Genomic DNA, 16,767 nt, shown 5'->3' with positions numbered 1-16,767 from the left:
TTTCAGCTGTGCAGCAGGTCAGCGCCTCTAACCCCCATGTTGTTCAAGGATCAACTGCACAATTTACAATTTTATGCCCGGCTATTCTATGGGCATAAAACCATTAACTTACTTCCTCTTTATTTAAATATTTAGATGGTTCCTTATTGTTTTTGCTCTCCTATAGTAAATATGACAACAATCATCTTTCCGATTAATGTTAGTTTTGAACTAAGTTTTCAAATGGCAAAGAATATAAAATGGCAAAAAAGTGTAAAATTTGACTGTTGCAAATGTCCATTATTTGAGTTATGCTTGTCTTTGAACAAGTCTAGGAACATATGATTTATAATTTCTAGGCAAAAGGTAGTGGGCAAAATGGCAAAACTTTCAGAACATATCCCTTCTGTCACTCCAGAAACAATGATAGTGGATACTATCATAACTACTGAATCTTGGGGCCTACACATCCATACCCATGGGAAAACCCTTCAAGAGGGAACGCAGTGGCATTAGAATATATCTCCTTTCTACTAATCTTGGGGTTAAGATGAATCCCCAAAATGAAGACAGTAACCACCTTTCACTCTGGAGAGCAACAGGGTTCCTTATTCATTTGAATCTCCTTATGGTTTCTGCCACACTAACCTTATCCCCTTTCTTAGAACTTTGCACTTATTTTTCTTTCCTAACACGTCCTTTATCTCTCTCTCTATCCCAATATACCAGTTTTGGCCTCAAGCCACATGAGATGTTCATCAGTTACTCTGGCCCACTCTATCTCTAGCTCTCAGTGCCATACAAATAACTACTTTATTTTTTCTCCATTTCATGTGCTTTAATTTTGTCTCCCTTCCCCCTGAAAAAAAAAGACAAAAATCTAAGATAAGGTCAAAGAATCTGTATATATTTCCTAGAAACATAGTAACAAAAATAACAACAAAGTTAACCTTATTGAACACATTATTTGCCAGATCCTGTGCTGTTTTACATGTACTTTTCCCTCATAATGATCACAATAACCCTATGGGATAATTACCCCATTTCACTGATGCAGAAATTGAGGCACAGAAAGGCAAGTAACTTGCTCAAAATGTTATTTATTGGTTAACAAATACTTTATGAAATGTTTCATGCAGATCATCTCAGTTGCCCCTCACAACTCCAAAGTTGCTACAAGTATTAGCATTACTATTTTACTAACAGATGCTAAGAAATTTTCTTTTAAATACACTATAACTTAATGGTACAGGTAGGCTTATAATACAGATCTCTCAGTGCTTTCTGTCCTATCTCATTATATCTTATTTGAAGGGGGAATAAAAATACAAAAGTTATCAAGGATTCATCCCCGAAGCCTCCAGCCTAATTCAAGCCCAGGTTCCACAAAGGAAAACTCAAGATTGCTATAGGAAGATTTCCTTCCCCAAACTGCTACTGGAGTAACAGATACTGTTACAATGTAAACATAAGGTGTTATCATTATAAAATACTTTCTCATATGTGATGTCATTTAATCCTAACAACAACCTGATAAGTACATATGCGTGATCCTTGGACTCAAAGAATTTATGTCTTTTGCCCATTCAAGGCCATAGAGCTTAATCAATAATAGAGCTTAAAGCTCAAAGTCAAGACTTCAGACTGTTAAGTATGTCCTTTTCTTCCTGTTATGTCTCAAAATCAGCATTTCATTTTAGCTAATATTCTATAATTGTTTCCCCAAGGTTATGAATAAATATGAACACTAGAATTCAGTGCTTCTAACTTTTTTTCTAGGTTCATAGGCCCTTTTTAAAAAAGAAACCTATGGAACCACTCAACAGGAAAAAAACACACACAGTTTTGCATATATTTTCAGGACTTCATGGGCCCCTGGTTAACAACCCCATACAAGATTGTAACTGGAAGGATAGGGGCAGTAACACACGCTCCTGCCATGTGCTCCATGGTGCACAGCAGACAGCACAGAACAAGGATTACAAAATATTCAAATGACTGTAAATAGACCTAATTTTCATGATACTGACATTGGAAACAGTAATGGAATCTTTACTAAGATGTACATTTGTAGCAGCAATAATAGAAAAAGTCAAACATGAACAAAAATAGTCATTCACAGAGAACAAAAGAAACCAAGGCTCAAGAGAAGTTGATTAATTTGCCCCCAAACTTAAGGGCAATGGCAAAGCAGATGTAAATTCAGGACAGTCTAGGATGGAAGAAACCTGGCTCTTCCTGCTGTAATCACCCAAATATTTAGCTTGGTAGTACAGAACGTCACAGAAGGGGTAAGGGCGGGGGTGGGGATGACATGAAGTTTAAAGAAAAGGTGACGGAATCTGAACGAGGAAAAGCATTGCAAAGAGAAGGAAGGTTGGGAGACTAAGACGAATAATCTAGATCATAATACACCTGGTAAGGAATGGGGGAAAAGAACACTGGACTGTTAAAAACAATCTGATTCTAATTCTTACTCTGCCCCCAACTCACGGGATAACCTTGGGCTAAACACTTAATCTTTCTGGACCTTAGCTTCCTGATCTGTGAAATTAGGGCTCTTGGATGGTGTAACAACTGAAATTTCTAAATTCCTTCCCAATTTTCAAAACATTTTCACAAGTATTATTTTCATTACATTTCACGGAACAGGACTTTTGTTTTATTCAGTGCTGTGTCCACAGCACCTGGTTGCTACAAAGTAGGCACAAAAATATTAGCTGAATAGATGGATTTGATCCTGACAATAACCCTGTGAGGATGCAGAACAGGGTAGGTAACATCATGCTTATTTTACATATGAGGAAAACCAAGGTTCAAAGAGTTTAAAATTCTTGCTCACAGTTCCACAGCAAAGTGGGAGAGCAGGTGCAAACTCAAGTCTTCTAATTACTAGTTCAAAGTTCTTTCTAGGTCTAAAATTTGTTATATTTTAATATATTCTTAGGCAGTCAGACACAAGTTAATGAACTCTTCTTATTGCTGCCCTTTCAAAGAAAAAAAAATCATTAGGATGTAATTATAGAAAGCAGCGAATGATTTCAGAAGAGTTATCTAAAAGAATATCTAATACTTGATAATGTTACACGTATGAAATAAAGTAGATAAAATCCAATTTCTGACCTTCTTTGGTTTTATTTGATTATATTTTCTGCGTTCCAGGGTGGTATGTATGGCTAGCTATTAGATTGGTTCAAAAGTAATTGCAGTTTAAAACTGCAATTACTTTTGCACCAATCTAATACTTTGCAAATGCTTGCTGTTAAGTTATAAGGGAGGAGCTCAAATCAATCTCTACAAGTAAGGTTATTGTTCAAACCATAACCCTTACTGCAGACCTCCCCAACGACCTGAGGTGAGGAACTAATCTCCCACTCTAAAGCTTAGGATCAACTGAGTTATAGAGGAAAAATCCTGACAGAGCAGCATAAGCTGGAAATATCTACGCACACGGAGTGCACTGCAGAGTAAATGAAGCCTGAAACATCACTGGAGGCAAAAATGACAAAACTGAAGCTGTCTTACTTTGGCCATATGGTGAGAAGGCAGGGTTCTTTGGAAAGACAATAATTCTGGGAAAAACAGAAGGCAGCAGGAAAAGAGGAAGATCAAATATGAGATGGGTTGATACCAGAGAAGAAGCCATAGGCGTGAGTCTGCAGGAGCTGAGCAGGGCTGTTGAGGAGGGACATTGTGGACCTCCCTCATTCATAGGGTCACAAGGAGTTAGAGCTGACTCAAAGGCAAAGCAGCCAATATATTTACCCATAACAGACATAAAAGCATAGTAAGAGCCTTAGGGCAGAGATCTATCCTCCAAGACTCTCAAACTGAAAAGTCCCAGACTATATTTCTAGAACCTAAGTGGGGAAGAAGAGGGGTTGGCTAGAAAATAACACTTTCAACTGTGAGCGTACTCATGGCTAAGACATGCAGCCTCGTGCTCTGAGGCTACAGGCAACTAGGGAAATCTTTGCAAGTATGGGGAAGCAAAATCTTTGGATTAAAAAAAAAAGAAAACGTATACAAACAAAATGCTTTTCCTCAAAAATAAATAATTTCTAGATATAAAATGCCAACCCCTCCCCCAAACAAAGATCAAGTAGTTTAACTACAAGGATATAGGTCAAAATATTTTGTCATATAGGAGAAAGTATACAGGTGGGTGTTTCTTAAAGCAAAATCATCAAAAATACACTTTTCTTCTAAAAATAAACAAATAAACTGAGTTATTTCCCACTGCCATGTGCTCCTTTGGGTTATTCTTACTCTAAGACTTCCATTAGGTATGTCCCAAAACTAAGAGAGCAGTTTATACTACAAATAACTTCCATAGCTCAAATAAACAGAATATCTGGGTAAGAGAGGAAAATAAATTATCAATAAATAGGCTGAAAGACTTTGAAAAGTCACATCCTTGGACCCTGAAGAAGAAAATGACATACAGACTGAGAGAACAGAGCTTAATCAAGGTAAACATTTTGTAAATGTAAAGGTTAAATTTCAAGCAGTCACTTAAAGGTTTTTAGGTCTCTAATTCTACAATCTGAGTTATCCCACAGTAATAATCTACTATTCTACTTACCGTTTAATACAGCTGACCCTTGAACAATGTGGGGTTTGAATCACATAGGCCCGCTTACAGATTTTTAAAAATCAACTTGTATAGTATTGTAAATGTATTTTCTCTTCCTTATGATTTTCTTAACATTTTCTTTCCTCTAGCTTATTTTATTGTAAGAGTACAATATATAATACATGTAATATACAAAAATTGTTAATCAACTGCTTATGTTATCGTTACATAAGGCTTCAGGTCAGCAATAGGCTATTAGTAGTTAAGTTTGGAGGAATCAAGTTACATGTGGATTTTTGAATGTGTGGGGGTCGGCACCCCTAACCCCCATGTTGTTCAAGGGTCAATGGTAATTAATTTGCCTTCCCATTTAGAAGTTCTTTTCCCTATTGGTACAAACAATATATTTACATTTTTCTGCAGAATACAATGCAGTGACCTTACCTAGTAGCAAACTGAATGAGTGCATTTTGAAGAGTCTGCCTAATTTCAAGAAGAAAAGATTCATCATCACTTAGTGTATAATACCAATACTGGACATAATCCCTCATGGAAAACTGGATAACCTAAAACAAGAATATTGGGGGAAAAAATATAACTAGGTTTTAAAAAGTAACAGTTGCAAGCTAAAACCTAAAAGGATTATTTGCCAGTTGATATTTTATTCTTTATACACTAAATTGTGGTGGTACACAATGGTCTTCATTAGAAAAAGGATTACTATGCCAAAAAACCACTTCAAAAATTTTAAAATTATTTTGGTATTCCAATTCATACACTGCCCAAATTTGTTAAAAATTAAAGAGTTATCTATGGCCAAGGCCACCCAGAATTCATAAAGATGGAGCTTGTAGAAAAAGTAAGTTTTCAATGCAATAATAGTTTGACCATACTTTGCCATGTACAATGCACACTTTTTTTGCCCAAATTTGTGAGGGGGAAAAGTACTATATAGGTAGTATTAACTCTGTTTCCCTGCAAGTTTTGGCCAAAAACATGGGTGCACATTATACACGGGAGCACATTATACACAGCAAACTACGGTAACCAGTTTGATGAAATGAGATGTAAAGTAATGCTAATGGACCCTAAGTCCCAAAAAGAAAACTATTTTTCCAAGATTATATCATCGGATTCATTGCAGTCAAATTACAAAAATGACATAGTTACTTAATTCTAATGCCTTTGATCTGTTAACAGTATTAAGTTAGCCAATAAGCAGCAAATACTATAATACAACTTAATATATAATGTTTTTGTAGATCAGATAAACTAAATATGGGTTCATCTATAAAGCAAATGTTAGAATTTTAAAGTACATATTATTTATAATAATCATATAATCAACCAAACATCAGTGAAAATATTTGGGGTTGAACAAATTTTTTTTAATTCTAACTTTTTAACATTGTTGAATCAAAGTAGGTATATCCATTTTAAAAACTAATAAAACTAGTAAAGAAAAATGTCTGATTTACCAAACCACTAAGTTTATTCATCAGGTAAAGAATAACACTTGAACTATAAAATAATTAGAAACATTTTCAAATGTCAGTGAAAACTTTTCTCTAAATGGAAATTAAATAAAAAGGCTTTAATAGTAATTAAACCACCTGATTATAAATTAGTTCATAAATAAGGCAGCATCTTTAAGTATAGAACTAACGACAGCATTATAATGCATTTCCAGCATATTATATAAATAGCAAAACTACTTAATATTTTCAAAAGAAAAACACCCAGCACACAATATATGAAATTCAAATACCACATACTGAAACTCACTTGCTGGAGAGGTTCATCAATTATATTGGCACCCGTCAATCTTCTATCGATCTTTATAGTCCTGGCTTCCCGTTTCATTTCTTCTAAGCACTTAAAGGAAACCATCACATCTTACTGCATAGTTTCTTGATTTAAAATCTCTGTAGTACACTTCTAACTGAATATTCATTGTAACTTTTCTTTCATTATCTTCAAGTAAATTAATAACCTTATTTCTTGAGACTCCAGTATAAACCAAACACTATTTCTCAAATTAACAAAACTACATATCCAGGAAAAGAAATCTATTTTTAACTTCAAAAATATAATAAAATCAGCAAACATTACTTAGGATGTGAGAAAACTGAAAATATACAGACATATTGTCATATTTCAATTAAACTTTAAAACCATAAGTTAGTGTTTCAAGTGAGTTAAATTATTAATTTTCTCTATCCAAAGCTCCCACTCTTCCCTTCCCGTCCCCCAAGCCTAAAACAGAATACCAACTGCCAAATGAATATATTCTTAATTGATTTTATTTAGGGATAATTTTTAGCAACTAAAGAAAATTAATCTATTTCCCTGCAGTCTTCAGAAAGATCAGTGACCTGGAAATAGGGTGAAAAGTAGTGGAAAACTCTTTAATTAAAAATACAAACCAAAGAGTGTGCACACACAACACGTTTCAAGTTATAACATTCAACCTCTAAGAATTTTTTTCATAAAACATGTTTATAAATCATTTTAGAAAAATCACTATTGTTTTATAGCATCTACTAAAAAAAACAGATTATAAAGACGTAACCAGTCTTGACTAGGATTTATTACTATTTGGGATCTTAATTTTTAATACAGTTCCCATCTTTTATATTTATCACTCAGACAAATGGAAACTATGGATGGCTAAGAAATTAGTCAAAAAAACAAAAGGTTCATTTCTTTAGAAAGATTTGCGAGCAAACTCAAAGAATACATATTGATGCGAGTCCTAAAGGAAGAAGGAAAAAAGCCTCAGACTATTTTAAAAGTTATAGTAAACATTAGAAAAGAATTATCAATATGAAAATCAGTGGGATTGGGTTTTTTAAATTTCAGTAATGTAAAATATTACTTTATATATTACTTTCTCTGTATCTCCTACACCTTAACACAAATTGGACAATAATTGTAAAATTAAGTTCCTAGCATCAACTCAAGACCATTGGTCTCTTTATAAAACATGAAACTACCCCTATCCTAACAAAAAGAACTAAAGGCAATGCAAATCTGAAGCCTAGCTATGGTACTCAATTCCAATTTTACTTAGAGAATATGATATTGAAAAAAAAAACCAGAATAGCAATATTCAAGATGATATAAAATTGGCGCTAAATTATTAAAATTATAGATAATACATAGCCTAATTGCAAGCTATATGTTTCAAGTGAGTCAAAGAAAAAGTGCCCACTTCCCCCCTTGCTGGTTCCAGATTTCATTCAGATCTGTATTCATTGACACAAATAATGCATGTGATGCTTTGAAAACCTATGTTACGATAGCAGGAAAACAACCCAATTTTTTGTCTTTTCCTCAAATTTGCATTCCCACTTTTAACATCTAACACTAAAAAAGTATACAAGGTAACCTTTTAAAATGCATTTTGTAAGCATGATCACAAAGTCCCCCATGAATTTAAAGTGAGCGTTAGTAAATTACAGGAAAATCTGCCAAGCCACATATAGATGATCACATTATTATCAGTGCATAGAACAAGACACTGAGGTTTCACATTTTACCCTATTTACCTTAGGGATTCCAGTTGATGTTGGAGGAAGAAATGAGTGTTCACACTGCTCTAGGTACTTCTCTGAGTTTGTTTTTCCAAACAGGAGAGTAACCACAAAACCCCTGAAAAAAATTAATTATAGATACAAAAACAAAATTTTATATAGCTATTAACATATATATTTTTCAGATGTAATAAATGGCTTATCGTTCACTAAAATGTCAGTTTGTGACTTTGGCAAAGCAAGGAATTGACAGATTTTGCTATGTTCTGAAGTTTAAAAGAACTACGTATAAACATTTGTTAATTTCTACAATAATGTCTTTCAGAGTTTTCAGCCAGTATATTTCATTAAAATCTCAGGCAACATTTTTAAACTTTAGGAAAATCAGCCTTCATTAAATAATAGGCTAGCTAATAACCAAGGACAAAGACAAATGAGATCTAAATCTATAGCTAAATCCCATACTTCTTTATTGTTAACTAATTAACATGATATTAATGTAACTTGCCACTGTGACTATAGAACAAATAAAAGCTTTACAGAAAAAAAGTAAACCAATTTATGATTTATTTTAAATACACCTGGAATTAAAAAAGGAGAAGTACAGTTAAGGTAAGATAAACATTGGTTTAGAACTACTTTACTATAAAGTACTGACTAAATGTTATCAATATTTCCTATATTTAAAGTTTACCAATTAAATCTAAGCACTACTAAGTAGATAGGAAATCCACAAAGAAGAAAAACAAATTTTAATTTTGTAATGATCTTAATCTTACAGTCATTCAAAGATTGTAGTGACAAGGAAGAAACAGTGAAAAATTAAATCTGGTCAGTCTCAATTACTGAAAAGAAGTGCAAGGAAGTGCTTTTTGTGGCTACCTTCCATTTCACCACTCTTCACTACAGGCATCACAAAAGCAGGAAGGAGGGTGGAAAACACAGATAAAAACAAATCAGCTCATGTCATCAATTCTGTTTTTCTTTTTAAAAAAGCCGGCCTCAGAATTATCAGTAAATTTCACCTATCTGTGTTGTAACTGATATTACTAAGAATCAAGTTGGCTCTGTATTTGCTTTACCTGATTATAAGCACGTTTACAGACACAATAAAATGCTTATACTTGTATTAAGTTAACAATGTATTTCTAAAAATGTCATTATGAAACAGACTGATAAAACATTAACCTTTGCCCACAATGTGACAGTAGGCCAAGGTTCTCTGCTATCACAAAGAACCTAATTAACAATAATAACTAGCATTGAGGTTTAAGTAAAAGCAATTGCTACAAATGACTATACAACTAAACAAACACAAGAGAATGCCATTAAATAACTACATAAATACTAATACTGTATAAATGGTATAGCAAAATAACTACCAAAACAAACAAAAAAACCCTGGTTTCTTTCCAAAAATATTCTTATACTAGAAAATAAGGGATTAGCTTTGACTATAAGCAAAATATATACATTTTTCACATTGCAGGTAAACTGCAGGACTTAAAAACTTAAATATTAGCAAAAAAAAAAAAGTGATTTCCATAGGAAACCTCTCAAACTTCAATTTGAAATAAGAAAAAGAACAAAAAAAAGCATCTCTTTAAAAACTTACACAATAAAAAACACACACTAAAACTATGACATGATTTTAATATGAAATGTTTTCATTTGACATTGCTATTTAAAAGCCTTTTTTGGTTTTTAAGATTCATAAGGCATTCATTAAACTATACTAAGTTACATTAACGAAGGGACAATCATTCTTCATAATTAAAGCCAAAATAAGAAAGATTTGCCTCAGGAATTAAGGTACTCACTGACCATAACTGAATAACCTACAGTGTTTCCCCGAAAATAAGTCCTAGCCGGACAATCAGCTCTAACTAGGGTTTCCAGGTGGGAATTCCCACCCGTTCTCAGGAATTCTTTTCACTTTCCCGTTACCGAATCCCAAGAAAAGTTGATGGGGAAACCGGGAAAATCGACTCCTTGAACCCAGCAATACTCACAATGGGAAATAAATGTACTACTCACAATGCATCTCTGGGACATTTTTCCTATTTATTTCTAGGGTTTCCAATCGGGAATTCCCACCTGTGCTCGGTAATTTTTTTTCCCTTTTCCATTCCCAAATCCCAAGAAAAGTTGGTTGGGAAATCGGGAAAATCAGCTCCTAGAACACAGGTGGTTGGTAGTATTGGAAGTCACTTTGTGGAACCGATTCATCGTGGAGAACAGAAAACAGTTTATATCACGGGATTCAGGAACAGGAAAGCGAAAAAAATTCCTGAGAACAGGTGGGAATTCCCACCTGGAAACCCTAGCTCTAATGCGTCTTTTAGAGCAAAAATTAATATAAGACCCGGTCTTATTTTACTATAAGACATGGTTATTATAATAAATATAATACCGGGTCTCATATTAACTTTTACTCCAAAAGACGCATTAGAGCTGACTGTCCGGCTAGGCCTTATTTTCGGGGAAACACAGTATGAGCAGCGCTTAATCACCTAATCCCCATGAGATGATTTGGGGAAGCTTGCCAGTACATAAGTAGAAGTCCCTTTCTCTGGCAGTGAGTTTCACTGGGATCAACAGTCTGGAACAGAACATCAGATCAACTTGTGACACAGCAGAAACTTGGAATTTCAGAACCTACCATGTGACTCAATACTATCTAGAGATTTCAGTGGCCCTCCTACACCCTTCAATGTCCCATCTTATCTAAAAATTTTTACAGATCTTTTATAAGTATCCAAAAAAAACTAGAAAATTATTCCTTGATAAATTAGCACACTGAAGAAGGGAGCAAAGATCCTGGTGGGCTGGCGAGAAACCCAGGACCCACGCAGAGGTTGTTTTCTTCTGAGAAAGTCATTCTCTCCCCAACACCAACTGGGGCAAGGACTTCAGACTCCTCTTTGACCAATTCATGAAGAAACGTGAAGATGGCTCCTGGATACACATGCCTTCATAGCTTCACATAGTTATAAATTTACTCAAAGGAATCAAGACTGCAAAACCTTTACTCGTCATTCCTTCGTGAGGTGCCAATGCAACCATGACTGATGCTACTGTTGGTATGTCTGCGATTATAGCTGCGGGAATTGTCATGACTGTCAATCTCCACATGGATGTTAAAACACCTGTCCCCCTCTGATCTGTTCTTGTGATAAATAGCCAGCTTGATAAAACTGAAGGAAAGAAAATGTTTCCTATAATATTCAAAGTGTTGATGAGAAGACCCTATACTCAGAGGCCACTAGCTTATAAAGCTGGACCCTGAAAAAAATGTGACAAAAGATCTTCTGGTGACTTCCTCACCACTCTGCACAAGGCTGTCCAAAAGCAGCTGTGGTCCCCAGTCCTGCCCTGCTCACACACTGGTGAGCATTCCACAGGGTGAAGCCTGCTAACATTGCCTTCCTGAAAAGTCCTCTGAATTCCATGCCAGGAGCTCTGTTTCCACTTTCTAAACTTTTTAACACAGAAACACCTCCCGTGAGAGTATCAGCAATTCTTTGTTTCCTTAGGGTAAGTGCCTGGTTTTACTGAAATTTGAATGGGCTCCTTAAGGTGATATCTGCCCCACTACAGACTAGAAAAAAAAATTAATATTGAAACTTTTACTGCAAACTTGGAAATGCCAGAACACCAAAGGAATAAAAATGGGGATGCATAAAACCAAACAAACAAACAAAAATATCTGTGACTTTAAAATTAATGGGCTCATCTCCCTTCTCCCTTTCCCAAATTTTAAATGAAGCGGTTAAGTCTAAAATAAATAATTCTCCAATTTTGCATCTTTCAAGGGTTCCTAGGGCTCCCCTACCTTCCTCTACAAAGCTGCAATTTCCTCTCTCAGAAGTACTGGGAAATCCTTCTCCTTCACTTTTGCCATGGGCTTATTCAATGAGTGGAACAGAAGAAATCTCTCCTTTCAAAGAAACATCTCCTCGAGACACTCTTCTTCCCAATCAGTAAAGGAGCCATGACCCTATGGAGGAGAGGTGCATCCATGCAGCTCTAGCCTGAATCTGTGACTAAGAAGTACAATTTAGGAAGCCAACTAGCTACAGATCTAGTCTTCAACCATCTTTATAATCAGTAGAGATATTCAGAACTCCATTTATCTGATTCTTACCGCTTATTTCTTAATTGTTTCAATACACAGTATCACATCTAAGCAATTTTAATGATAATACTAAATCTAAAATAAAAAGGAGTTTTTACAAATAGTTCTTAAGGTAGTTGCTCAATTTAACTAATTCTCACTCATTCAACAATCAGTGGGGTAGGGTCCCTACAAAATGGCTAGACATGACTTTCAAACCCATATCCTAAAAGATGCAATAGTTGGTAGATATATTCAGAAGCCACCCCTTTAGTGTCTTATATAGTCTCTCAGGCCACAGTTTACAGATGCTATTCAATTCAGTTAAGTCCTCTAAACCTATAAGCTCAAGCAACTCTTCCAAATTTGGGGGGAGGGTCTCAAATATTTTTTTAAAAGAACCCATAGGTATTCATTTCACAAATAATTACAGTAATGTTATTATACAGAGGGTGCCAAAAAGGAAAGATTAAAATTGTAATACTCAATATATAGCAATAACAAAAGATGAATACAAGTCACGTTTGACTTCTGCAATTTCAACAGGTACTCAAAGTGGTTACCATCAGAGTCCAGACACTTCTGATTACGGCGAACTACTGCTTGAGCAACGCTAACCAAAGTGTCCACTTGTATACATGTTTTTGGCACCCCTGATATATATATGTATATATACACACATACATATGAACACACGCATCTATTAACAACATTCATATCAGTTAAGCTACCTTGGTTAGAGTATGTAAATCACAAGCATCTCTTGTCTATACATTTTCTTACATATAATTCATGTCTGATACCAAATGATCTGCACAGGAAGCTATACTAAATCATGACTGACACCTCTCTTTATAAAGTTTCATCAATGCAAGGTAAAAAGCATAAACATTGTAAACTGAATAACCATGAAGAGAAAACTGAAAAATCAGGTGTTTGAATTTTCTAAAAAAAAAGACAGCATTCCCTAAGGGAAATAATTAACATTGTTTGAACTCTAATAATGACACAAAATCTCTAACTATGTGAACCTTGATGTTTCATCTCAATATAATTTATTTTGTTATAATAGATAAGGAAATTTCAACCTTCAAGGAGGAGTAACAGCCAAAAAGAATAAAATCTTTAAAACTTCCCTTTTATCACAAAAAAGTATATATCATTGAAAACGTAAATTTTATTTTTAAAGATAACCACATTTCTGGTACAAATAACCATCATTATTTTTATTTCTATAGGTATCTTAATTTTCGTTTTCAAACTTGGTAAAAACAATTTGTAAAAATAGCATTCACAAATAAATCATACTTCCATTTTTCTTGGTCATCTGTTTCAATTTTGCATAACAGAACATGATATATTTATTATAAAATTATCACTAAATATACTTACCCACCCACAAAGCAGAGGATATAAAATGCCAAATAAAATATTACAAAGGGTCCAAAGGTTATTAGAGAAAGGACAATGCCAAGGCTTCCCCATCCCCATATGGACAGACTGGTCTGAAATAAAGCAAAAAAAAAATTCTTTTTAAATAAATATGAATTAGAAGACAACCAGCAAAACTTTTAAAGTTTTAAATTTCTCTTTTTACAGTATTGTTTCAAAAAATGTTAAAATATTTACTTTTGAAAATGCTAAGTACACTTTTGGACATTTATTTCCAAGCGACAATATACAAAATCTGTATGTAGAAAGAGATTTATAGAATATCAGCAATTATTTTTTTATAAACTAGTGACAATGTAAAGATACAACAAGAAACAGTTATACAAATTGTTGAAAAATATGCTGGCATGAAAAATGACAACAAAGTATAAAAACATTTGTATATTTATATACACAAAACATAAAGTGTAGATTATAAAATTGTGCTTATTTAGAACAAAATTGTGCCTATTTAGAATATTTCATTTTAAAGCTAAGTATCAACATAACTATACCATGACAAAACTTTTTTAAAAATTAAAGTTTCAAGGTAAGAAATCCATATCTCATTGAAAAATGTGGTATTTTTCTATTATTCATATTGTGTGCAGAAATTTGTAAAATTATAACTGCAAAACTTCCAACTTCCAGATACCAAAATTACCATTTCAACAAAAGATCTCCAAAAATTCTCCATCCTTAAAACTAAACAAAAAAACCTATTTTGTTTAGAATTATACTGTACTTTACAGTTTTACTATATTTTTCAAAGCAAAACTGGATTTTAGCAATTTAAGTCATTATGAATAAATAAATGTATTCAATTCAACAAGTCCCTACATCCATTTGCCTTGTATTGTGAGGTATACAAAGGAAGCACTTTTCTCACTCCTGCCATCAAGAAGCACAGAGAAGAATGTCTTACAGAATGAAACAATTAGACACTGAACCAAAAGAAAATAATAGAAAGCATTATAAGATGCTAAACTGAACAAAATTAATGACCACAAAACTATAGAATAGACTATAAGTGCTGTGGATTATGAGAGAAAAGACAGTTGTATTCATTCATTCATTCACCAGTCACTGACTGCTTGCCATGTGCTCTAAGTTCAAGGTGCTGGGGAAACCACAATGAATAAAACATACTCTCGGAAGTCTACATTCTAGTAAGGGGAGAAAGACAAGCATGTCCTCAAAAATGTACATATCTTCATAACTTTACATTCCAGAAGGGGAAAAAAAGACAAAAATAAGTAAATACATAGTTATATCAGATGGGAATAAGTACTACAGAGAAAAATAAAGCAACAGCATTTGGTTGGTCCAAGAAGCTCTCAATGATTAGATGACACATGAACAGAAATCTTGGACAAGATTTATTTAAGGAGAATACACTCAGTGGAATTTTATTATTATTTCTTCTTCTACGTAAGGCTGGCGAACTTTTTATTTGTATTTTTGTTACTCTTTTTTCTCATCTTAGCCAATCTCATCTTTTTAACCAGAGGAATGACTGCTGATGAAGTTTCACCTCTGACGTAATTCTAAGAGCTCCAAGTCGGCACGGTGATTGAGAATAAAGTAGAGAGCAGTTCTGTCCCTCTGACAATACTTGTGCTGAACATCCGCTACCTGACACACGACAGTACTGCCAGATGCCCAACTATGGGAAACAGATGCTATTTCCCAAAATTCACTCAAAATCTAACCCACTAACTTCCTCTGAAGAGAGTTCTCGTAAACTCTCATGAAAACTGAAACCAGATTATGATCCAGATACTTTATTCAACCAACCTCCTCCAGTAAGATTTGATCTAATATTAACAATATTACTTTTTCTTTACATAGTTAGATTTATGCTTGCTAGTCAGTTTTTCAAGGATAAACAACTTATTAAGGATACATTCAGATATATTCAAAGGTTTTAAGAATGAAAGTAAGCAAGTAGCTTAGCTATCCCTGGGAATAAAGAAAGGGAGTATGCAACCGTCGGACACTGGGTCTTCTCAAATACTTAATAGTGTTCTATGTCTTAATCAGGTGTTTGCTTACAACAGCATAAGTGCTTTATTTACTCTGTTTGAATCATATCTTCCATAATTAAAGAAATTTTCAAAAAAGAATCACAATTAGTTAATACGAGGAAGATCATTTAATGAAGCAGTTAACATGGGGAAGACATTCAATTGTCTAAAAACTTATTTTCAGAATCTTACAAGTCTATTCTTATTCATTTGAAAATGGTAGTAAAATCATCAAAAACAAACTCTTATTCATTCATTTAACAAACATTTTTAATGCCTACAACGTGTCAGGTGGTAGTGATTTAACAGTGAACAAAAAATAAATTAAACAAATGTGACAGTAAAAACACATTTAAACAAATGTGACAGTAAAAAAAAATCTGTAAGAGAAGACCCTTTCCTTAATTAAGTCTGAGAGAAATTTTTATATTCCACAGACTAATAAAATTGAACATTTCCAATCAAGCAAGTCAGGTGCTCATTTGCTTTGAAGGAAATCTCTTATAATAGTTAACTTCAATATTATACTGTTCATTGACAGAATAGTGAATTGTCCAAAAATAATCATTTTATGTTATTCTTAGTGTTCATATATATATATATATATATATATATATATATATATATATATAAATATAAATATAATTGGCTGATATTACAATCTTATTATTTGGTGAGATTAATTAAAAAAAACATTTAACCTCATACAATACAATTTAAAAATCTTGAGTTCTAATTATTTCCTAAGATAATACAGGATTATAAAGTTTAGGATAATTTTGTACTATGTCAGAAACCTTGTATAAATTCAAAGAGGTATTACTTCAAGAAGTGACTTAAAATGAAAGCCAAATATAGAAAAAAATCTAGAGTTGACTTAAAATGAAAGCCAGATATAGAAATAAATCTACATTACAGTCATTTACATTAAAATAATCCTTGATATATACCATTTTTCTCTAAATATATAATCAACTATGAAATGTCCACGCTAGCTATTGCTCTATTATAATTGATCCACTAACTGTGAGTTGGAAGAAACTCCTTCAAGATCATCCACTGCAGTAGTTTCAAACTTTAGGGTTCTTAAATGCAGATTAT

General features: G+C 33.5%; 1 protein-coding gene across 4 annotated transcripts in view; it reads right to left on the bottom strand.

Moving 5' to 3' along the window:
- SNX13 (sorting nexin 13) overlaps positions 1-16,767 on the bottom strand; it is a 120,856-nt gene that overhangs the window by 69,546 nt on the left and 34,543 nt on the right. For all 4 annotated transcript variants that reach the window (XM_019727202.3, XM_088797713.1, XM_019727210.3 and 1 more), the window contains 4 exons: positions 13,601-13,713; positions 8,107-8,209; positions 6,341-6,430; positions 5,000-5,121 (listed from right to left, as the gene is read on the bottom strand). In XM_019727202.3, coding sequence (XP_019582761.3) covers positions 5,000-5,121; positions 6,341-6,430; positions 8,107-8,209; positions 13,601-13,713 — 428 coding nt within the window. The remainder of the gene's footprint in view (positions 1-4,999; positions 5,122-6,340; positions 6,431-8,106; positions 8,210-13,600; positions 13,714-16,767) is intronic.

Source organism: Rhinolophus sinicus, chromosome 4 (genome assembly GCF_057876585.1).
Source record: "Rhinolophus sinicus isolate RSI-liver-muscle chromosome 4, RSI-T2T, whole genome shotgun sequence".
NCBI classification, from domain to species: Eukaryota; Metazoa; Chordata; class Mammalia; order Chiroptera; family Rhinolophidae; genus Rhinolophus; species Rhinolophus sinicus.
Note: the sequence above shows the minus strand (reverse complement) of the source record. Positions and strands in the feature narration are given on the sequence as shown.